General features: G+C 42.1%; 1 protein-coding gene across 2 annotated transcripts in view; it reads right to left on the bottom strand.

Moving 5' to 3' along the window:
• The window catches only part of LOC139402129 (BAR/IMD domain-containing adapter protein 2-like 1), a 92,886-nt gene that overhangs the window by 24,119 nt on the left and 44,582 nt on the right, over positions 1-24,185 (bottom strand). For both annotated transcript variants that reach the window (XM_071146203.1, XM_071146204.1), the window contains 5 exons: positions 23,354-23,415; positions 20,854-20,925; positions 19,638-19,772; positions 1,208-1,360; positions 774-929 (listed from right to left, as the gene is read on the bottom strand). In XM_071146203.1, coding sequence (XP_071002304.1) covers positions 774-929; positions 1,208-1,360; positions 19,638-19,772; positions 20,854-20,925; positions 23,354-23,415 — 578 coding nt within the window. The remainder of the gene's footprint in view (positions 1-773; positions 930-1,207; positions 1,361-19,637; positions 19,773-20,853; positions 20,926-23,353; positions 23,416-24,185) is intronic.

Genomic DNA, 24,185 nt, shown 5'->3' with positions numbered 1-24,185 from the left:
CTGGTAGTGGTACATTAGTAGTTAACCTGCCACTGGTAGTGATACATTAGTAGTTAACCTGCCACTGGTAGTGGTACATTAGTAGTTCACCTGCCACTGGTAGTGGTACATTAGTAGTTTACCTGTCACTGGTAGTGGTACATTAGTAGTTAACCTGCCACTGGTAGTGGTACATTAGTAGTTAACCTGCCACTGGTAGTGGTACATTAGTAGTTAACCTGCCACTGGTAGTGGTACATTAGTAGTTAACTACTAATGTACCACTACCAGTGGCAGGTTAACTACTAATGTACCACTACCAGCGACAAGTTAACTACTAATGTACCACTACCAGTGGCAGGTTAACTTGCCTCTGGTAGTGGTACATTAGTAGTTAACCTGCCACTGGTAGTGGTACATTAGTAGTTAACCTGCCACTGGTAGTGGTACATTAGTAGTTAACCTGCCACTGATAGCGGTACATTAGTAGTTAACCTGCCATTGGTAGTGGTACATTAGTACTTTACCTGCCACTGGTAGTGGTACATTAGTAGTTAACCTGCCACTGGTAGTGGTACATTGGTAGTTAACCTGCCACTGGTGGTGGTACATTAGTAGTACAGGTATTACAGGTTTTTACCATTTCATTATTATGATTCAATCAGTGAAGCCATAGTGTCATCACAAGGTATCTGTGCCGTGTTCTCTCGCTCTCTCACATTAAATCAGAATTAGATATTCTAATTAATAAATTGTTTTCTAAATGGTTAATGAATGAGTGACTGCCTTCTCACCCTACTGTGTCTCTGGGACATGGGGGAGGCCTGGGGGGTGATGGACACTGGGGTGCGAAGACCCTCAATCATAGACATCACGCTCTCGGGCACGTTGGTGGCATCGCCACACTTGTCCTGCCAGGTGGGCAGCTTCCCGAAAAGCATGTCTCTGGCCTGGGGTCAGAGAAGGAACAGCAGCAGTCATAGTACTGTAGAATGGGAGCCTTGGATTTGTGATTTGGTACCCCGCTAGACATTTGTATAATAAACGTGGTACACAGATGGTGGTTATGGTAAATTCATGGAAATAGTCAGTGCGATCTGGTTCCAATTCCACCCCTAGCCTCTAGCCCACATCCCCTTAAAACCCCCATCATTTTAATGGATTGAAATCCTGTTCAGGTTTTCTACTGACTGAGAACCTAGGAGGCACTGTAGCATAGTTCCAATACCTTGTCGTGGAAGGCAGCGATCTGATAGGAGAAGGTGCAGTGTTTGTCCACCAGGAAGCAGAAGCGTCTCTTCTCCTCCAGCAGAGCCTCCTTGCAGCCGTCGGCGATGAACTTCTGCATGTCCATCTGCCCTGACCTCAGCGTCTCCAGGCACTGCACAATACAACAGGACAATGACATGCTGTTATCTCAACTGCAACGACCAATCATACGCAAATATCTTGCTGCACTGACCAATCACATGCTCTCACCTCACTGCAAAGACCAATCACATGCTCTCACCTCACTACAAAGACCAATCACACAGTCGTGTCTTGCCACATAGACATAGCTCAGCCAATCAGAGCTGCCTAGCACCGTAGGTATCAGGAACTGAAAGGGCATTGTGAGGAGAGGAGCAGAGATATAGGCTGGCTGGACGTTCTAATCTCTGTGTGGCAGGTAGAGACAGAGATACAGAGAGGTATTGTAGGGATACTGTACAAGGGAATGGAATGGGTTTTATTATCTAACATGGCTGACAAAGAAGAATATATGAGGGCTAGGGAGGTGACAGTAGCAGACATGCTGACAGAGAATAATAGATGAGGGTTAAGGACGAGCAGCAGCAAGTTATACTGTGTGTCTAGGAGTCCAAGTACATTCAAACTAGGCACGTGAGCTGGACAAGGTCAGTCAAAACACTGAGTTTGTATGAGTTTGTTTTGTGTGTCTTTTGCTGCATTTACATAGGGAGCCTTTTTGGCACTAACTGGTCTTTTGACCAATCGGATCAGCTCTGAAAAAGATCTGATGTGCAATGATCTGATGTGATTGGTCAAAAAGATCAGAATTGGGCTGCCTGTGTAAACGCAGCCTAGGAGTCTTATCTGAAGGCACATTTAAAAAGTTGGCACAGGATCTGAACAAGGTCAGTCGAAACATTTAGTTTGTATCGCTGAACGCTGAATTAAAAATGTTTAGTGGGAGTGAACAAAGAGCGTGCAGACAATGACACAACCTTCTTTTGTGTGTCTTATCTTCCATCACAGACATGGACCACTCAGAGGTCAGGGATCAGAGTCTCTGATCTATGTGGGTGTGAATGGCTCTGATAACTTTGTCATTATGGCTAAGTTTATGATCTCTCTACTCCTTTTCACTGTGTTTCTGTGGCTGGCAACTGTCAATATTGACAATCAATACAGTTCTATTGATTTGATTGGAAATGGAACTGAATGGAAGACCAATGAGCATACAGCAGAGTGAGTTGCGATGTAAATATTGATTCTTGCTATCTGGGATCGTTGGTACGTCCCTAGCCCATTGAAGTTGACATGTAAAATAGTAAGGGTTAAGGTTAGGGTTTAGGGTCGGGATGTCCCTATGATCCCGGATAGCACTAACCTGTAAATACTTAGTACAACAATGACAAAAACAAAGACTAGTCAACAGACGTGTAAAATGGATGCCACTATGTGTTGAATTACCAAAGTAGTTTATCTACTGTAGACTGAAGTATAACAGCGTTCTTTAAAGTGTGTGCACTGAAACATATGACATTGTTGTAGATACAGAGGAAAGATTATCATTGGATTTATTGTTGGGATGAGTATTGAGATGATGTGTGTGCACTTCATTAGAACTAAGACATGCATGCTATTGGGTCCTTGAGCCATATCTCTTAAATGGACCTTGGTATTTATCTTGATTACATTTCATATGATCATACAATGTCCCTGAAGCTCAAATCAATCTAGGTACATGAATCTGTAAGGAGAACACAGAAAAAAAGAGCATTGAGCATTGATTCATTGAAGATTTCAATCAAAGAAAGACTCAGTTGCTTACATGTGACATAGCAGCCAGTTTGCAGTATGGGTCTTGGGAACTCATTCACCCAGAAACACCTGGCATAACAACAGACTTGCACAAGTGACAGGTGGCTAGAGATATACTCACACACACACACACACACACACACACACACACCCTGTCCTACACACTGGACACCCCCCACCCTCCCACAGTTGTCATGGTAAACAAGAGTGAGAGCGGCCAGTGAAAGTAGTCATGTTGGTGGGTCCCGTTTCACTGGGTTTAGCCCTAGCGGCAGAGAGGTTAGAGCAGCGGGCTAGGAGCCAGAGGGTCGTCGGTGAAAATCCTGAATTTGAAGGAGAATCTGGTGGGGAGGGAGCTGGCAACCGAAGGGTTGTGGGTGCGAGTATCCTAGAGCCAACCCTGTGTAAAGTCAATCCGTTTCAATATGCTGTTTACCTACTTACCTAACACACACACAGTTAAAGGTGGGAGACAGACTAGGGCTGCACAAGTGAGATCATCAAAACACTGCAAAATCACCTTGCAACCGTACAGCACAGTATGTTACGTGTAACAACACCATGTGACAACACACGATTCAATGTAATCTACCCTCCACACACACTTTCACCAGCTTCCTGTCCCTATTGGAGATCTTGAGTCAGAGGAAATGGGAAAAGCCTTCCTATGGTAATTTGTTGTGGTCTCCATCCAATTACAGGTCTGTGTAATGAATTCAGGGTTTCGTTCAGGTCAAAAGTAGTTTACTATAACTGGAATAGGGGGTCATTCTGGTTTGGTGTGTATTATTAGGTATTACTGCACTGTTGGATTGGTGTGTATTATTGTGTATTATTAGGTATTACTGTACTGTTGGATTGGTGTGTATTATTGTGTATTATTAGGTATTACTGCACTGTTGGATTGGTGTGTATTATTGTGTATTATTAGGTATTACTGCACTGTTGGATTGGTGTGTATTATTGTGTATTGTTAGTTATTACTGCACTGTTGGATTGGTGTGTATTATTGTGTATTATTAGGTATTACTGCACTGTTGGATTGGTGTGTATTATTGTGTATTATTAGTTATTACTGCACTGTTGGATTGGTGTGTATTATTGTGTATTGTTAGGGATTACTGCACTGTTGGATTGGTGTGTATTATTGTGTATTATTAGGTATTACTGCACTGTTGGATTGGTGTGTATTATTGTTTATTATTAGGTATTACTGCACTGTTGGATTGGTGTGTATTATTGTGTATTATTAGATATTACTGCACTGTTGGATTGGTGTGTATTGTTGTGTATTATTAGGTATTACTGTACTGTTGGATTGGTGTGTATTATTGTGTATTATTAGGTATTACTGCACTGTTGGATTGGTGTGTATTATTGTGTATTGTTAGGTATTACTGCACTGTTGGATTGGTGTGTATTATTGTGTATTATTAGGTATTACTGCACTGTTGGATTGGTGTGTATTATTAGGTATTACTGCACTGTTGGATTGGTGTGTATTATTGTGTATTATTAGGTATTACTGCACTGTTGGATTGGTGTGTATTATTGTTTATTATTAGGTATTACTGCACTGTTGGATTGGTGTGTATTATTGTGTATTGTTAGTTATTACTGCACTGTTGGATTGGTGTGTATTATTGTGTATTGTTATGTATTACTGCACTGTTGGATTGGTGTGTATTATTGTGTATTGTTAGTTATTACTGCACTGTTGGATTGGTGTGTATTATTGTGTATTATTAGGTATTACTGCACTGTTGGATTGGTGTGTATTATTGTGTATTATTAGGTATTACTGCACTGTTGGATTGGTGTGTATTATTGTGTATTGTTAGTTATTACTGCACTGTTGGATTGGTGTGTATTATTGTGTATTATTAGGTATTACTGCACTGTTGGATTGGTGTGTATTATTGTGTATTGTTAGTTATTACTGCACTGTTGGATTGGTGTGTATTATTGTGTATTATTAGGTATTACTGTACTGTTGGATTGGTGTGTATTATTGTTTCTTATTAGGTATTACTGCACTGTTGGATTGGTGTGTATTATTGTGTATCGTTAGGGATTACTGCACTGTTGGATTGGTGTGTATTATTGTGTATTATTAGTTATTACTGCACTGTTGGATTGGTGTGTATTATTGTGTATTGTTAGTTATTACTGCACTGTTGGATTGGTGTGTATTATTGTGTATTGTTAGGTATTACTGCACTGTTGGATTGGTGTGTATTATTGTGTATTATTAGGTATTACTGCACTGTTGGATTGGTGTGTATTATTGTGTATTGTTAGGTATTACTGCACTGTTGGATTGGTGTGTATTATTAGTTATTACTGCACTGTTGGATTGGTGTGTATTATTGTGTATTATTAGGTATTACTGCACTGTTGGATTGGTGTGTATTATTGTGTATTATTAGGTATTACTGTACTGTTGGATTGGTGTGTATTATTGTGTATTACTGCACTGTTGGATTGGTGTGTATTATTGTGTATTATTAGGTATTACTGCACTGTTGGATTGGTGTGTATTATTGTTTATTATTAGTTATTACTGCACTGTTGGATTGGTGTGTATTATTGTGTATTATTAGGTATTACTGCACTGTTGGATTGGTGTGTATTATTGTGTATTGTTAGGTATTACTGCACTGTTGGATTGGTGTGTATTATTGTGTATTGTTAGGTATTACTGCACTGTTGGATTGGTGTGTATTATTGTGTATTATTAGTTATTACTGCACTGTTGGATTGGTGTGTATTATTGTGTATTATTAGGTATTACTGCACTGTTGGATTGGTGTGTATTATTGTGTATTATTAGGTATTACTGCACTGTTGGATTGGTGTGTATTATTGTGTATTGTTAGGTATTACTGCACTGTTGGATTGGTGTGTATTATTGTTTATTATTAGTTATTACTGCACTGTTGGATTGGTGTGTATTATTGTGTATTATTAGGTATTACTGCACTGTTGGATTGGTGTGTATTATTGTTTATTATTAGGTATTACTGCACTGTTGGATTGGTGTGTATTATTGTTTATTATTAGGTATTACTGTACTGTTGGATTGGTGTGTATTATTGTGTATTATTAGGTATTACTGCACTGCTGGATTGGTGTGTATTATTGTTTATTATTAGGTATTACTGCACTGTTGGATTGGTGTGTATTATTGTTTATTATTAGGTATTACTGTACTGTTGGATTGGTGTGTATTATTGTGTATTGTTAGTTATTACTGCACTGTTGGATTGGTGTGTATTATTGTGTATTGTTAGTTATTACTGCACTGTTGGATTGGTGTGTATTATTGTGTATTATTAGGTATTACTGCACTGTTGGATTGGTGTGTATTATTGTGTATCGTTAGGGATTACTGCACTGTTGGATTGGTGTGTATTATTGTGTATCGTTAGGGATTACTGCACTGTTGGATCTAGAAATATAAGCATTTCGCTGCATCTGCGATCACATCTGCAAAATATGTGTATGCGACCAATACAATTTTATTTGGTTGAAGTAGTGCACTATTTAGGGACTACGGTGTCATTCTGGTCAAAACTTGTGCACTATCAGACAAGGCAAGTGTATGCACATAAGAGCACACTCAGTCACACACGAGGACAGTAACACAGCGACATGCATACAGGATCTCTCTCAAAAAAAAGAGGCCATTTTGCAATTTGCTTCACAATTTCCTAATTTCCCAGACCCCCACCTCCTAGACTTCCTACAAGAAAAGAGACACACCATTGTGTGGGTCACCTGTGACAACGCTGGCCTTTCCCATAACAATCACCTCCTCCTTATCATGGGAGCCATAACATCAACTCCTCCTTATCATGGGAGCCATAACATCACCTCCTCCTTATCATGGGAGCCATAACATCACCTCCTCCTCATCATGGGAGCCATAACATCACCTCCTCCTCATCATGGGAGCCATAATATCACCTCCTCCTCATCATGGGAGCCATAACATCACCTCCTCCTCATCATGGGAGCCATAACATCACCTCCTCCTTATCATGGGAGCCATAACATCACCTCCTCCTCATCATGGGAGCCATAACAATCACCTCCTCCTCATCATGGGAGCCATAACATCACCTCCTCCTAATCATGGGAGCCATAACATCACCTCCTCCTTATCATGGGAGCCATAACAATCACCTCCTCCTCATCATGGGAGCCATAACAATCACCTCCTCCTCATCATGGGAGCCATAACGTCACCTCCTCCTTATCATGGGAGCCATAACGTCACCTCCTCCTTATCATGGGAGCCATAACAATCACCCCCTCCTTATCATGGGAGCCATAACAATCACCCCCTCCTTATCATGGGAGCCATAACAATCACCTCCTCCTTATCATGGGAACCATAACAATCACCTCCTCCTTATCATGGGAGCCATAACAATCACCTCCTCCTTATCATGGGAGCCATGACAATCACCTCCTCCTTATCATGGGAGCCATAACATCACCTCCTCCTCATCATGGGAGCCATAACATCACCTCCTCCTTATCATGGGAGCCATGACGTCACCTCCTCCTTATCATGGGAGCCATGACGTCACCTCCTCCTTATCACTGACGCGTGCGTGCGGAGCTATACTGCAATCATTGTTCCTCCATGTACTGAGATAAAACCACAGATAAGGTATCATGCCCAGGGACCTGAAACTCGACTAGGATAATTCAAATATTCCTGCGTGCGTGCGTGCGCATATATATATATAAATATATATATAAATATATATATGTGTGTGTGTATATGTGCGAGTGAAACAGGGGTGTGAAATGTAATAAATGCAACCATCCTGGTTGACACAATACATCTGTCAAGGCTAAATAATGGCTGTTGCTATGGACACATATCTTTAGTTCTGTGGAACCAGGTAAGAAAGAAAGGCGAGAAAGAGAGAGAGCGAGGGAGAAAGGGAGAGCGCGAGAGAGGGAGGGTCAAGAGACCGAGAGAGAGCGGGGGGGGGGGGTCAGGTAAATTACCAGTGTAATTATTGGTCAATGAAGAGACAGTTCCCAGGAAGTGTTTAGCTGTACTGGTGAGTCATCTACAGCTAAGTCCCTGTGTCTCAGCCCAGACGTCAGGCCATCTGTCTGTCTGCCCCAGAGAATGACTGGCATACAGACAGAACGACACTCAGATCACTAGGGAGTCTGACTCAGAACACTGATCCCTCAGAAGCCTGAACAGACAGCAAAACAGGGAGATTGGCCACATGGAGAGAGAGACCGACAGAGAGAGTTGAATATATGAGAGAGAGAGAGAGAGAGAGAGAGAGACCGACAGAGAGAGTTGAATATATGAGAGAGAGAGAGAGAGAGAGAGAGAGAGAGAGAGAGAGAGAGACCGACAGAGAGAGTTGAATATATGAGAGAGAGAGAGAGAGAGAGAGAGAGAGAGAGAGAGAGAGAGAGAGAGAGAGAGAGAGAGAGAGAGAGAGAGAGAGAGAGAGAGAGAGAGAGAGAGAGAGAGAGAGAGAGAGAGAGAGAGAGAGAGAGAGAGAGAGAGAGAGAGAGAGAGAGAGAGAAAAATGCGAGAGATAAATGAGAGGGAGAGAGAAATGAGAGAGAGGAATTTAATTTTATTAGGATCTATTTTAGTCCTTATTTAGACTAATCTTCCAAAATACCTTACATATTCAAATACAATGTATAATACAATCACATGTTCAGGTTCACTGTTACAAACAGACATAATACACTGACATATTGACCAGATAAATACTCTTAGTCTGAAAGGATAGATTGATTCATTCATCTACCATAGTCCTGCACAACCTTCCAATTGATTATATTTAAATGGTTCTAAAGTATTGTTTGAATATATATACTGACATGTTTCTGGTTTGCTCAGATCAATAATTACATTTGTTTATTGCTCTCTTTATTGCTCAGTCTGGATAACACACACAGTTGAAGTAGGAAGTTTACATACGCTTAGGTTGGAGTCATTAAAACTCATTTTTCAACCACTCCACACATTTCTTGTCCAACAATTATTTTCACTTATAATACACTATTACAATTCCAGTGGGTCAGAAGATTACATACACTAAGTTGACTGTGCCTTTAAACAGCTTGAAAAATTGCAGAAAATAATGTCATGGCTTTAGAAGCTTCTGATAGGCTAATTGACATAATTTGAGTCAATTGGAGGTGTACCTGTGGATGAATGTCAAGGCCTACCTTCAAACTCAGTGCCTCTTTGCTTGACATCATGAGAAAAACAAAAGAAATCAGCCAAAACCTCAGAAAAAAATTGTAGACCTCCACAAGTCTGGTTCATCCTTGGGAGCAATTTCCAAATGCCTGAAGGTACCACGTTCATCTGTACAAACAATAGTACGCAAGTTTAAACACTATGGGACCACGCAGCCATCATACCGCACAGGAAGGAGACGCATTCTGTCTCCTAGAGATGAACGTACTTTGGTGGGGAAAGTGCAAATCAATCCCAGATCAACAGCAAAGGACCTTGTGAAGATGCTGGAGGAAACGGGTACAAAAGTATCTATATCCACAGTAAAACGAGTCCTATAAAGGCCGCTCAGCAAGGAAGGAGCCATTGCTCTGAAACCGCCATAAAAATGCCAGACTACGGTTTGCAACTGTACATGGGGACAACGATCATACTTTTTGGAGAAATGTTCTCTGGTCTGATGAAACAAAAATAGAACAGTTTGGCCATAATGACCATTGTTATGTTTGAAGGAAAAAGGGGGAGGCTTGCAAGCCGAAGAACACCATCCCAACCGTGAAGCACGGGGGTGGCAGCATAATTTGTGGGGGTGCTTTGCTGCAGGATGGACTGGTGCACTTCACAAAATTGACGGCATCATGAGGATGTAAAATGATGTGGATATATTGAAGCAAAATCTCAAGACATCAGTCAGGAAGTTAAAGCTCGGTCGCAAATGCGTCTTCCAAATGGACAATGACCCCAAGCATACCTCCAAAGTTGTGGCAAAGTGGCTTAAGGACAACAAAGTCAAGGTATTGGAATGGCCATCACAAAGCCCTGACCTCAATCCTATAGAAAATGTGTGGGCAGAACTGAAAAAGCGTGTGCGAGCAAGGAGGCCTACAAACCTGACTCAGTTACACCAGCTCTGTTAGGAGGAATTTCGTGGCAGAATCAGAATCCTTTAGGTAACATTTATAAATAATTTTCATAAGCATGCTTATGTGGGAAAGTTACTTGGGCCCAGAGAGGGGAGAGGTCGGGTTAGTCTTATCTGTGAATGTGTCTAACTATTCCTAAACCATGTGAAGGGATGGTGTGATTAATGGGGAACCAGTTAGGTGGCTCCACAATGTCTGTGTGCCAGTCACTTTTCTCTGTAAGCTTGTCCAGGAGGGGTTGTATTTTTTATGGGAGTATCTAGAAATTGACAATTGATATATGCCATTGGATGAGGTAATGTCTGGGTCCTAAGTGGTACCAAGAATGAGATAAGAGCTTTGTTTAGGAGACCAAACTGAACGATAATTTATAGCTAATGCTATAAATTATGGGATACTCTTTTTTCTGGTAAAAGGTTCTTTGTGTAATGTTCCTAAGATCTGTTATTTGTCATGTGAGTTTTGATGGGTGTGTCTTAGCTATAAATGATACTAAGGACTGTTTTGTCAGCACTCTCAGCACTCTCAGAGAATTCATTTATGGACACTGAATTGATCTGAGAGTCACAGGGCTATGGTGAAGCTCATATAATTAAAGATGGACTTTATGTTAACTTTGACATGTGTGTGGTTTGCTCTCTCATGATTTGGTAATACAGGAAATTTCCACGACAGGAATTTGCCAAAATTCACCCAACTTATTGTGGGAAGCTTGGGGAAGGCTACCCGAAACATTTGACCCAAGTTAAACAATTTAAAGGCAATACTACCAAATACTAATTGAGTGTAGGTAAACTTCTGACCCACTGGGAATGTGATGAAAGAAATAAAAGCTTAAATAAATTAATTCTACTATTATTCTGACATTTCATATTCTTAAAATAAAGTGGTGATCCTAACTGAGAGAGGGAAGAGAGGGAATTTTTACTAGGATTAAAATGTCAGGAATTGTGAAAAAGTGAGTTTAATGTATTTGGCCACGGTGTATGTAAACTTCTGATATCAACTGTAGATGGTGGACAATATATTCCTAGTATTTACTGAATGTCTGTCTCTTACCAACTGAATACTGTTGTGAATAGAGTTGACGCTTTAAATGGTGTACATTGTGAAATAAAATAAGCATGTTTTTTTTCAATTATCTTGTTGATTGATGACCAACCAAGAGCATTGAGCATGACTACAACATAATAACCATATCTCCACCTTAAAACAATCTTTGCTGCTTTGTTCTGTGCAATCTGCAGCCTCCTAATTTCACTTTCTGATGCATTTTCCCAGACCACAGAACAGGAGTTCACTTGACTCCCAATTAATGCTTGGGTTGTTAGCTTAAGAATGTTTCAAGGGAAAATATTTAGCTTTCCTTTTGATCATGCATGCAGTTTAAAAATATATATATATATTTTACATAGATTAGTTATTTGACAACCATGATAAGTGGCTGCACCCCTAGTAGTTTGGTTTCTGCCACTTCCTCAATTTGTACTTCCCCCATACTTAATTTTCCTGGTGGAACAGACCAATATAACCTTGGATTCCTTGGTGTTCAAAACGAGTTCGTTCCGGCAAACCCACTCCCTGATATTTCCCAGATCTACTTGTAAAGCTTGCTGTACCCGTTGAACCGATTGTCTTGCTGTATAAATTGTAGTATAATCTGCAAATATAGTAACTTGAGTTTCAGATAAGGCATAAGGAAGGTTGTTGGTGTATATTAAGTAAAGAAGTGGCCCAAGGAGGCTGCCCTGTGGTATTCCACAGTTTAAATCATGAGGCGTAGAAAACTACCCATTGATATAGATGGACTTTCCTGTCAGTTAGATATGACTGTACCCACTTCAATGCTGCCTTCTTAAACCCATAATGCAATACTTTTGTCAAAAATATTTAATGATCCACTAAATAAAATGCTGCACTGAAATCTAAAAATAGTACACCTACAAACCTGCCATTATCCATAGAATTGAGCCACTGGTCAGGCATGTCAACCAATGCAGTGGTAGTGGAATGGTTTCTGCAATAAGCATGCTGATTGGCTGTTATCAGATCATTATTTTCCATGTACTCCCATATTTGTCTACTCACAATACCCTCCAATATCTTACTGAGTGAAGGGAGTAGACTAATTTGTCGACCATTGGCAGGAGTAACAGCAGGTTTGCTGTCTTTCGGGATTGGACACAGTTTAGCATGCTTCCATACATTTGCAAATGTCCCCTTGTCCAGTGACCAATACAATGTGTATTTCAGTGGAGCTGTAATCTGGGGAGCAGCATAGTGAAGCCAAAAATTGTCCATAAAATAATATCCTGTAGATTTACCATCAGGTAATGACTTCAATAGGTATAACACCTCTTCTACTGACACCATTTGTAGACTAAAATAGCAGTTTTTTTGCTCATAATATGATCACCAATCCAATGAACAATAGCTTGTTTGGAAGAATGGGTGTTTATATTATCGCTCAGTAAATACATTTTCTTTGTGAAAAAAAACGGCAAAATGATTGGCAATATCAGATGGTTTTGTTATTGTTATCCCGTCAACCTCCACACTAGATGGGCATGATGAGATAGATGTACCAAGTATTCCCTTAACTTTATTCCATACCTTTTTACAATCATTTTTACAATCAAAAAAATAATTTTTGTAAAATAACGTTTTTTTCCCTAACGATTTAATTTAACTGCATAATTACATAGTGTTCTAGAATTCTGTTAATCAATTTCTAGTTTATATTTGGCTGCTAAGACTTTTGCCATATTTCCTTGAGAAAATGCCTCACCCAGTTCATCATCAATCCATTACCTCAGTGAGCAAATCAATAAAACATTCTGTAGTGTGATTTAAATCATCCTCTAGGTAAATCAGATCCCAGGGTACATCAGCCAAATCATTTTGAAATAGCTCATGATTAAATGTCTTAACATTTCTCTTAACCACAATCCTTGGGGATTTATTTGGAACCTTGGTGTTCATGGTTATGGTCACAATATTATGGTCTGTCCAGCCCACTGTCATTGATCTGGCTTGGTATATTACACAAGATCAGATCAATGCACGTATTCGAACGGTGACCTAACTTAGTTGATGATCTAATAGTATCATTAACCATTTGTTTCAAACCACAGCTCTCGGCATATCTCATCAATTTACTTCTATTTGAATTATTATGATCCTTCCAATTGATATTAAAATCAGCCGAGATAAATACATCTGTGGCCTGGTCAAACCCCGTGCATAAGTCATCCAGATAGGACACCGTAGAGCTAGGAGGTCGAAACACACATCCTACCAATAAGGGTGCCTGGTGAGGCAGATGTACTTGAGTCCTTAGTGCCTCCATTTGACATACATTAAGGCACATATGTCAGAGTCAAGGCCCGCGGGCCACATCCGGCCCGCAAGAAGGTTTTTTACGGCCCCTGGGATGATCTTGATTTATTATTAGAACCGGCCCGCAGCAAGCCGGCAGCCCGCAGATCTTTTACACGCACCAATACTACATTTCCCACAATGCAAAGGTGACGCACCGAGCAGTAGGCTGCTTCATTTCAATATTTATTGGCACAGCAGTCGTCAGCATCACAGTAAAATTAACTTTCAGATACCCATCAAAAATGGCAAAACGGAAGGTGGATACTGAGAACCGGGGGGGGTTTCAAACAAGGTGGGAGTCGGAGTATATGTTCACGAAGGTAGCTGGAAAACCTGTGTGTCTTCTGTGTGGAGAAAGTGTGGCGGTACTGAAAGAGTATAATCTGAGACGACATTATGAAACGAAACACGCGGACAAAAACAAGAATATGGACATGGAACAAAGGCTACAAAAGGCAGAGGAATTAAAACGAGGCCTCAAATCTCGACAGGCTCTGTTCAAAAAAGCCAAATCACAAGGCCAGGCTGCTGTCAAGGCCAGTTTTATTTTGGCAGAAGAGATCGCTAAATCAGCCCGGCCATTTACGGAGGGGGATTTCATCAAAAACTGCATGATTAAAGTTTGTGACGAAGTTTGCCCAGAAAAAAGGCAACTCTTTTTAAATGTGAGTCTGAGCAGAAACACCATTGCCGAGAGAGTAGACCAGTTGTCCATCAATCTAAAAGAGCAGCTTGTGAAAAAGGGAAAAGATTTTATTGCATATTCCTTGGCTGTGGATGAGAGCACCGACATTTCTGACATTGCCCAGTTGTCAATTTTCATCCGCGGAGTGGACTCCAGCCTAAGCGTGACAGAGGAGTTTTTGGCTTTACGTCCTATGCATGGCACAACTACGGGGCATGATTTGTATGAAGAGGTGTCAAGATGTGTAAATGAGATGGAGCTGCCTTGGGAAAAACTCGTGGGTTTGACAACCGACGGAGCACCTGCGATGTGTGGACACAGGAGCGGACTGGTGGCGAAGATACGGGAAAAGATGCAAGAGGAAAACGCGACAGGTGAGCTGACAGCTTATCATTGTATCATACACCAGGAAGCGTTGTGCGGTAAAGCCTTGAAAATGGAGCATGTAATGAGCATCATCACGCGCATATAATATTTCAGTTGAGTGGATGATAGAAAATTGCTATTATTGTTTTTTCTTTGAAGTAAATTTAGCCCACTTTTGCTAAAATAGAAAATATAGTCTACTGATGGTGCCTTGAATACCGGTTTCTTTCATTTAATGTTCATGTTATGGGGATATTTATATAAAGGAAATTTGTCTTTTGTGTCTGTTGAAAATTAAAGATTACTGACAGAGCCATAAGAAAATATTGCTTTATTTATCTGATCATATTGTAATATATTTGTTAGGTTTTCAGTAGGTTCAATTAGGTTCACTAGACTATATGCGTCATTTAAAATTTTTTCAATGAACATTCGAACAGTCCGGCCCTCGTCTTGTAGCTGATTTTTTTATTTGGCCCTCCGTCCATTTGACTTTGACACCCCTGCATTAAGGTCATCCCTCCTCTTAAAAGGTATATGATTCTGAATGTACAGTGCTACACCCCCACTATTCCTATTCCTGTCCCTTCTCAGTAAACTATATCTATGATTCATATATCCATGAGCATGGGTGGGTGCGCGTGCAAGTCTCTGAGCCTGGGTGCAGTCTGTTGATAGTCTTGTGACCAAACCAGGGATCTGACTCTGACTCTGTCGACAGTTGTCCGGTTATATTAGAGCTGGTCCAGGACCAGATTCTGGGGTTCTACTCTCAGAGTCAATGTTAGATCTACTGTAGCCTGGTCCCAGATCTGTAATACCAATATTTATCTATACAGATGAGCCATCTCTTAATTTGACCCTGCTTCTCACAGCAGGAAAATAATCCTGCAGCAACAGGTAATATTAATTATTATGTGAAATATAAGTAATGGACATTTTTGTAGGGGTTGACACATTTTTTTAAGGGCAAATCAAGTCTGAAATGTTAAAGTGGAAATGACAAACTTTAGAAGCCTTTTTAAACCTTAAATACAATTATACTACAATTTGTATGTCCTGCTGCGCAGTGAAATTAAGATAACAGATTTGTAAGTCACTGTTGCACAGACCTACTGTAGCCTGGTCCCAGATCAGCAGGTAAAACAACTCATTTGAATATTGTTATCATGCCGTTTCAACTTCATGTATCTGTACTGCATGTGCCTCAGTAGGTTAAAGCACATACCTGAGATCAGGGCCCATATTCACAATGCGTCTCATAGTAGGAATCTAGGGTCTAATTTCAGTCTTAAATCATAATGAATCTGATTATATATGGACAGGGGGACCTGATCCTAGATCAGCACTCCTACTATGAGCGCTTTGTGAATACGGGAAAAAGCTAGTTTCTTCTCACAGCCGCTGTGCCCCAGCTGGGGTGGCGCGCCCTAGAGCCTGGTGAGAGAGACTAGGACCAGGCTAGCGTGTTGAGCGCCCCAGAGTCTGGTGAGAGAGACTAGGACCAGGCTAGCGTGTGGATCACCCCAGAGTCTGATGAGAGAGACTAGGACCAGGTTAGCGTGTGGAGCGCCCTAGAGCCTGATGAGAGAGACTAGGACCAGGCTAGCGTGTTGAGCGCCCCAGAGTCTGGTGAGAGCGACTAGGACCAGGCTAGCGTGTGGATCACCCCAGAGTCTGATGAGAGAGACTAGGACCAGGCTAGCGTGTGGAGTGCCCCAGAGTCTGATGAGAGAGACTAGGACCAGGCTAGCGTGTTGAGCGCCCCAGAGTCTGGTGAGAGAGACTAGGACCAGGCTAGCGTGTGGATCACCCCAGAGTCTGATGAGAGAGACTAGGACCAGGCTAGCGTGTGGAGCGCCCCAGAGTCTGATGAGAGAGACTAGGACCAGGCTAGCGTGTGGAGCGCCCCAGAGTCTGATGAGAGAGACTAGGACCAGGCTAGCGTGTGGAGCGCCCCAGAGTCTGATGAGAGAGACTAGGACCAGGCTAGCGTGTGGAGTGCCCCAGAGTCTGATGAGAGAGACTAGGACCAGGCTAGTGTGTGGAGCGCCCCAGAGTCTGATGAGAGAGACTAGGACCAGGCTAGCGTGTGGAGCGCCCCAGAGTCTGATGAGAGAGACTAGGACCAGGCTAGCGTGTGGAGTGCCCCAGAGTCTGATGAGAGAGACTAGGACCAGGCTAGCGTGTGGAGTGCCCCAGAGTCTGGTGAGAGAGACTAGGACCAGGCTATCGTGTTGAGTGCCCCAGAGTCTGGTGAGAGAGACTAGGACCAGGCTAGCGTGTGGAGCGCCCCAGAGTCTGGTGAGAGAGACTAGGACCAGGCTATCGTGTTGAGTGCCCCAGAGTCTGGTGAGAGAGACTAGGACCAGGCTAGCGTGTGGAGCGCCCCAGAGTCTGATGAGAGCGACTAGGACCAGGCTAGCGTGTGGAGTGCCCCAGAGTCTGATGAGAGAGACTAGGACCAGGCTAGCGTGTGGAGTGCCCCAGAGTCTGGTGAGAGAGACTAGGACCAGGCTAGCGTGTTGAGTGCCCCAGAGTCTGGTGAGAGAGACTAGGACCAGGCTAGCGTGTTGAGTGCCCCAGAGTCTGATGAGAAAGAGTAGGACTAGGCTCTCTCACCAGACTCTGGGGCGCTCCACACGTTCCACCCCAGCATACAGCAAAACAGTGAACACCATCATGTTCATGAGAACCTCCCCTTTCCACAGTTGGGTCCCATTAGTTTGTAGCCAAAATGGTTCAGACGCTACGAAACAGAGGTTGGCACATCGACAGTACCAACTTCAGACGAGTCTCCTACTTATGGGGGTCATTGAGCAAAACGGAGAACACCATCGTGTTTGTGGGATGACTTGTGGTCTGACAAACACCACTCTAGCTCTGCCACCTATCACCGTAGATGTGGAAGTGCGTCACTGGAGGAGGCGGTGGATTGAGATGCATCCAATGCAAAATATCTCTAGCTTAAACTGACAGATTTCTATGTTTTGATTTTGTTATTTAGCATAGATTGAAGCACCGGTGCGTCAATCAACTCTAGGGGGTTAAACAGTACTTTAGCTTTACCTCAGAATGTATACTAATGACTGTTGATAATTTGGGGCTTTCTCGTCCTATTCGGCAGCAGACTGTCAGAGTTGTGACTAAAGCAGTAGTGGTGCGTGGATAAAATCACTGCGGAATCCAAGCCAGAAGAAAATGCCATATTACAACCTGTGTGTTGTGATAATTGTGTTGTTTGCTCTATAACCTGTTAGTTCATATGCCTTGATACTGTGATATACAGACCTAAAAGCCGAGACTATAAGAAGACACAGTGGCAGAATAAATTCAACCACACCTTTGTTTCATCACAAAACCGGAGAGCAACATCTGTCCGGTGAAGTCCACAAAGCATACTGCATGTAACAAACAGCTACATTACCTACATATTGGTCAAGAAAGTTAATGTTTCTGACATTTTTGGACAAAAAGAAAACAGGATGTCTCTCCACTATTCCAGCACCATTTCAACACCATCAAATCACCTCTGCTTAGTCTAATACAGTGACAACTAAAAGATTCCAAAAACAATTTAATCCAATCAACATAAGTTATATATGATGTGGCTGTCCATGGTTCTGATTTCTGTGTGAGCGTTCGTGCAAATAGAAAAACATGTGGACTCACCCTACTTGTAGAGAAACACCAATGCCATCCTCCTCTCTTTCATGTTCACGAAACGGCTTAGTGCTCTGTCATACAGTACACGCTATTATTTCTTGTCCTAGGCTACCTGGCTAAAATACTTGCTCGCTAGACTAACTTCCTTTCATGGGCAACGTTAGCTAGTTAACATTAGCCTTCTACATCTAGCTAGCTACATATTGAATGTCCATCTCTCAGTCCAGGGGCACAATGTATTTTATGGTCGGATCAGAATCGTAGTTATAAGCATTGGCCAGTACGGAGAATTAAGTAAAACCACAAGTCCAAATCCTTATCTCCATCCATGGCTAACTTAGGAAAGGGACAATTTTAGCTAGCTGGCCACCAGAGGACAACAAGGTGCAACAATTCAAGTTGTTTTTAATGGAATACATATTTCTCTGCGATAGGAGTAAAGCCAAATCAAAACGGGCTTCCCTTAACACTTTTTCTGTTGTGCGTCAGGACTATTCACAGTTGAGCTCACTCAGTTTAGCTCAATGCTGATTGGCTATTATTTTATAATTTTTTTATCAAGGGAAGCCAAATGCTCGCTGGCTTCCCTTACATTCAATGCTACGTGCGGCAACAATGTCATACTCTTTATGACCAGACAGCATCAGATAGATGGCCTACACATACAGAGGCAGAGGGGAGCTGTTTCGCTTACTCGGATGCTACGAAAATTAGCAAAGCACAAAAAGACGAAACATACATTATTTAATGATTTTTCTTTTTTTCTTGGTACATTTTTGTGGGAAGCCTTGGTATCCATGAATACACACCACTGGACTAAAGAGGTGTATCTTTCTTTGTCTCCGTCTGAAGCAGAGTGTGTGTGTGTGTGTGTGTGTGTGTGTGTGTGTAGGAGGCACCGACTGGATCTTCCAGTATAACAACATGCGTGTGTGTTGGTGGGGGAGGAAGGAGGCACATGTATTAATGGAACTATCCAGAACACCAAACAACACATAACACACACAGCATACTCATGCATGAGGGCATTGTCTGGAGACTTGGATAATGTTACATTGGGTATGATCGACACTGTCTCATATGTCAAAGGTGTGTGTGTGTGTGAGATTGAGAGCGAGAGGAGTGTGAGTGTGTATGTACAGGTGTGTGTATGAGGGCGGCAGGTAGCCTAGTGGTTAACAGCATTGGGCCAGTAACTGAAAAGTCTCTGGTTCAAATCCCCAAGCTGACTAAGTGAAAAATCTGGCGCTGTGCCCTTGAGCAAAGAACCTAACCCTAACTGTTCTTGTAAGTTGATCTGGATAAGTGTCAGTTAAATTACTGAAATGTGTGGGTCAGTCCTCACCTCACTCTCCTTGTTTTCGTACTTGTTGGTGTTCTTGCCCTGGCTCTTCCTCCTGAGTTTCTTCAGGTCAGACTGCGACCTCTCCAGAGAGTCCTGCTTCATCTTGTGCTCCGTCTGGTACCTCTTAAAGGTGGCCTGGATGGGTGGGAGGGAGAGGGGAGGTGGGGGGAGCACCAGTGAACACCTGGAACCATCTCTAGACAGTACAAGTAGCATTGTAGCAAGTAGATTTTCCTTTTCGGAAAAAAAACTTTCAGTAATATCATTAAATGTAATGTCACTAAGTATTAAAATGCTTCATTTTTAGTTTCATTGATTCAATGGTAATTAGCCTTAAATGCTATGTTTGATTACAGGCATTAGTAGAAAGGGTGGACACAGGGATTCAACCCCGGTCTCTGCTGGGGAGAGATGTACATGTGCCATATGCTGTGAGCGTTACCACTCAACCACGGCTCTGAACGGCATAAGTCATTGTTGCATGTTTATCCTATTCCCTTCATAGTGAACTTACTACTTTTGGGACCTGGTGAAAAGTAGTCCCCTATAAAGGGAATAGGGTGCCATTTGGGATGCAGAGAGTGTGTTCACTGTGGTCACTGATGTGATGTAAGGTAGGCAGTATACATTATTCTGTGGTCACTGTGATGTAAGGTAGGCAGTAGACAGGATTCTGTAGTCATTGTGATGTAGGTAGGCAGTAGACAATATTCTGTAGTCATTGTGATGTAAGGTAGGCAGTAGACAGGATTCTGTAGTCATTGTGATGTAAGGTAGGCAGTAGACAGGATTCTGTGGTCACTGTGATGTAAGGTAGGCAGTAGACATGATTCTGTGATCGCTGTGATGTAAGGTAGGCAGTAGACAGGATTCTGTGGTCACTGATGTAGGTAGGCAGTAGACAGGTTTCTGTGGTCACTGATGTAAGGTAGGCAGTAGACAGGATTCTGTGGTCACTGATGTAGGTAGGCAGTAGACAGGTTTCTGTGGTCACTGTGATGTAGGCAGGCAGTAGACAGGATTCTGTAGTCATTGTGATGTAAGGTAGGCAGTAGACAGGATTCTGTGGTCACTGATGTAGGTAGGCAGTAGACAGGATTATAGTTCCATGGATGGGGCATGGGGGGCAGTTCTCAGTGATATTCCCATGAGCAGGAGGGAAGACCGTTTCCATAGAATCACATAAGCACACACATTCATACAGTACAGTACTTACTGTCATGTATTTTACATCCATGTCTGTCTTCCTCTCCAATTCAGCTATTATCTCGCTGTGAAACCTCTTAAACTGCAGGTGAGGGGAAAGGGGGATGAGAGGGGGAGAGATGGTGAAGGGAGAAAGGAGGGGGGGATGCACACTGATTAGAGAAGGGACTGTTATGATGGAGGTGCATCAGTGGAAAACAATAAAAAATAATGTTGGGAGGGATTTGAGAGCCATCCTTGAGTTGTGTAAGCAAAGGTGTTTGTGTGTGTGTGCACGGTTGTGTGTCTGTGTGCAAGAAAGAGAAAAGATTCAAGGCTATATGAGTGAGTCATAGCCGAAAAGTAAAGCAGGGATGCCCTCCTCTCTCTCTCCCTCTCCCTATATCCCTCTCTCTCCCGCTCTAATCAGTATGAGGGGGAGCGCAGGCATCTCTTACATCACCGAAGCCTTGTGGTGGCAAACCGACCGTGATTTTAATTTGGGAAATCTGTTCCCAAGTAGTCCCTCGCATAATAGCCACGTGATCCTATACAAATGTAAGCAAGGTTTGAAATTATTATGTTTTAGTCAAATATTATATCTGTTTGGGCTTCTTGGGTCAATTTGCAGTCCACAAATGATTTGTAATTATGTAAAAATCTGCCCACAGCTGGATCTAGTTAATGATCCATCCTTTAGTTAAACTGCTCTGCCTTCCTCCAATCTTTAACTCTTTAATGGAATGAAGGAATTCATATTGTGACTCACACTTTGACTAAACTAAAGCTGCTCTCCGATACAGAGTGGAGCTAGGGAAGAGAACAACAGTGACTTCTTGGGATAGAACCAGGCAGATATAATTACTAAAAATGGGAAAAAGCCCCTCAGATCATGGCAATTTGACTGCATCCTCTCTCATGGGTACACTCAATATGGCTGACCCATCATGGAACATTGACTTGAATGGGCAGCCCAGTTCTAGTAATTATATTTGTATGGATATAACTATAGGGAGAAGTAGCTTTGTTGTCTCATAAACCAGTGTGCCAGTGTAGTTAACAGAGAAGGAAGCAGGGTTTGAATTACAGGGGTGTCACTGCCAAGGGGCGCTGCTGCCTCTACCACATGGGTGCTGAGTGGGCAGACTGGCCCCTCCCCCTAATGGTTAGGGATAAGATTTGGGGAATCTGATCATAGATCTGTGGTAAGAGCCGGAAACATACAAACAGTGACAAAATGCTCTACCTCTCCCCCTGGTTAACCCTTCACAATGGGCTCCCTCCACAGTTAGGCAGGTTTAGAATCAATATACCAGTTGACATGCACCCCAGAGGTTCTTGTTCCTCCAACAGGAGCTCATATCTAGCACGTATTCATGACCTGATGACAGCATAGACAAGTTTACATGCTTCCAACTTCTACCTTCTCAGATGAGAAGGTTCCTCAACATGCATACGTACAGGGTAAGGTAGGTTACTTTCTAAATGTAATCCGTTACAGTTACTAGTTACCAGTCCATGATTGTAATCATTAACGTAACTTTTGGACGGCCCAAACTCAGTAATCTGATTAGTTACTTTTGGATTATTTCCCCCTTAAGAGGCATTAGAAGAAGACAAAAAGGATCCATCAAACGCTTCTGGATTATCATCATAGTGGTCTCTGACCTGTGGTCACTCTCTGAGGTGGAACAAACGTAAACTCCCTGCTGCTGAATTGAATGTCATTGAGAGAACAGAAAGCTGACAATGTTTTTTTCACAAACATGCTTTCTGAATTTAAAAGTCAATACAAGAAGTAATCATCTAGTTTTTCAAAAGTATCTGTAATCTGACTACAGTATTTTTTGCTGGTAATGTAATTGATTACAGTTACAGTATTCTTTGTAATCAGATTACAAGTAATTGATTACATGAATGAAGTGTCTCCCTAACCTTGTATACTTATGAGGATAAACATTTTTTATAGTTTGTAGAATAAGTAATTGTATGCCAACCATAACTACAGGCCTTGACAAGTGTGACTGTCATCAACAACAGTTCCCAGAGGCCCCGTCACAGGGCATGTTCAGACCTGCTCCCGTCCTATAAACAGGCTGTACACAATAACCACAGGTGCAACATTTCCTCTAGCTTCTTTTTGTTTTCTTCTCTTCATCTTTGCTTTTTCTGTCCCTTGATGTTACATAAAGAGAAACACCATCATGTGATTACTAATGGAGAGAGTTGAAGAGGGGGAAAGAGAAAGAGAGATTTGTGTTTGAGAGGAATTAAAAACGGTACATTGTGTTAAGCAGCAGAGAGAGAAAAATAGAGAGGGAGAGAGAGAAGGCACACTGGGCGAGGCAAGTCATGCAGGGAATTAAACAATAGATGACGCAAACACTCATGTACACACACACACACACACACACACACACCTTGCAGAACACACACACACACACACACACACACCTTGCAGAACCCACACGCACACCTTGCAGAACACACGCACGCAAACGCACAGACACATAGACAGAGACAGTACTCACATTCTCCTCTAGCTCAAGGTGAACTTTCCTGTGGACCTCGGATATCTCCATCAGCACAACGCCTGTGGCGAGAGAGACATGCACTGATTGGCTGCTTGGCTCGTGGGGGAAAACAAGATTAGGGTTTTGGTCAGATTCTCTACGCTTCTCCTGAAGTGTGCACTATTTGACATATCTACTCTTCTCCTGAAGTGTGCACTATTTGACATATCTACTCTTCTCCTGAAGTGTGCACTATTTGACATATCTCCTCTTCTCCTGAAGTGTGCACTATTTGACATATCTACCCTTCTCCTGAAGTGTGCACTATTTGACATATTATCTACCCTTCTCCTGAAGTGTGCACTATTTGACATATTATCTACCCTTCTCCTGAAGTGTGCACTATTTGACATACAGTGGGGCAAAAAAAGTATTTAGTCAGCCACCAATTGTGCAAGTTCTCCCACTTAAAAAGATGAGAGAGGCCTGTAATTTTCATCATAGGTACACTTCAACTATGACAGACAAAATGAGAAAAATACATCTAGAAAATCACATTGTAGGATTTTTAATGAATTTATTTGCAAATTATAGTGGAAAAAAAGTATTTGGTCAATAACAAAAGTTTCTCAATACTTTGTTATATACCCTTTGTTGGCAATGACAGAGGTCAAACGTTTTCTGTAAGTCTTCACAAGGTTTTCACACACTGTTGCTGGTATTTTGGCCCATTCCACCATGCAAATCTCCTCTAGAGCAGTGATGTTTTGGGGCTGTTGCTGGGCAACACGGACTTTGAAATCCCTCCAAAGATTTTCTATGGGGTTGAGATCTGGAGACTGGCTAGGCC

The sequence above is a fragment of the Oncorhynchus clarkii genome, unplaced genomic scaffold (assembly GCF_045791955.1).
Source record: "Oncorhynchus clarkii lewisi isolate Uvic-CL-2024 unplaced genomic scaffold, UVic_Ocla_1.0 unplaced_contig_663_pilon_pilon, whole genome shotgun sequence".
Taxonomy (NCBI): Eukaryota; Metazoa; Chordata; class Actinopteri; order Salmoniformes; family Salmonidae; genus Oncorhynchus; species Oncorhynchus clarkii.
The sequence above is the reverse complement of the archived record's forward strand: the minus strand, read 5'-3'. Positions and strand labels throughout refer to the sequence as shown.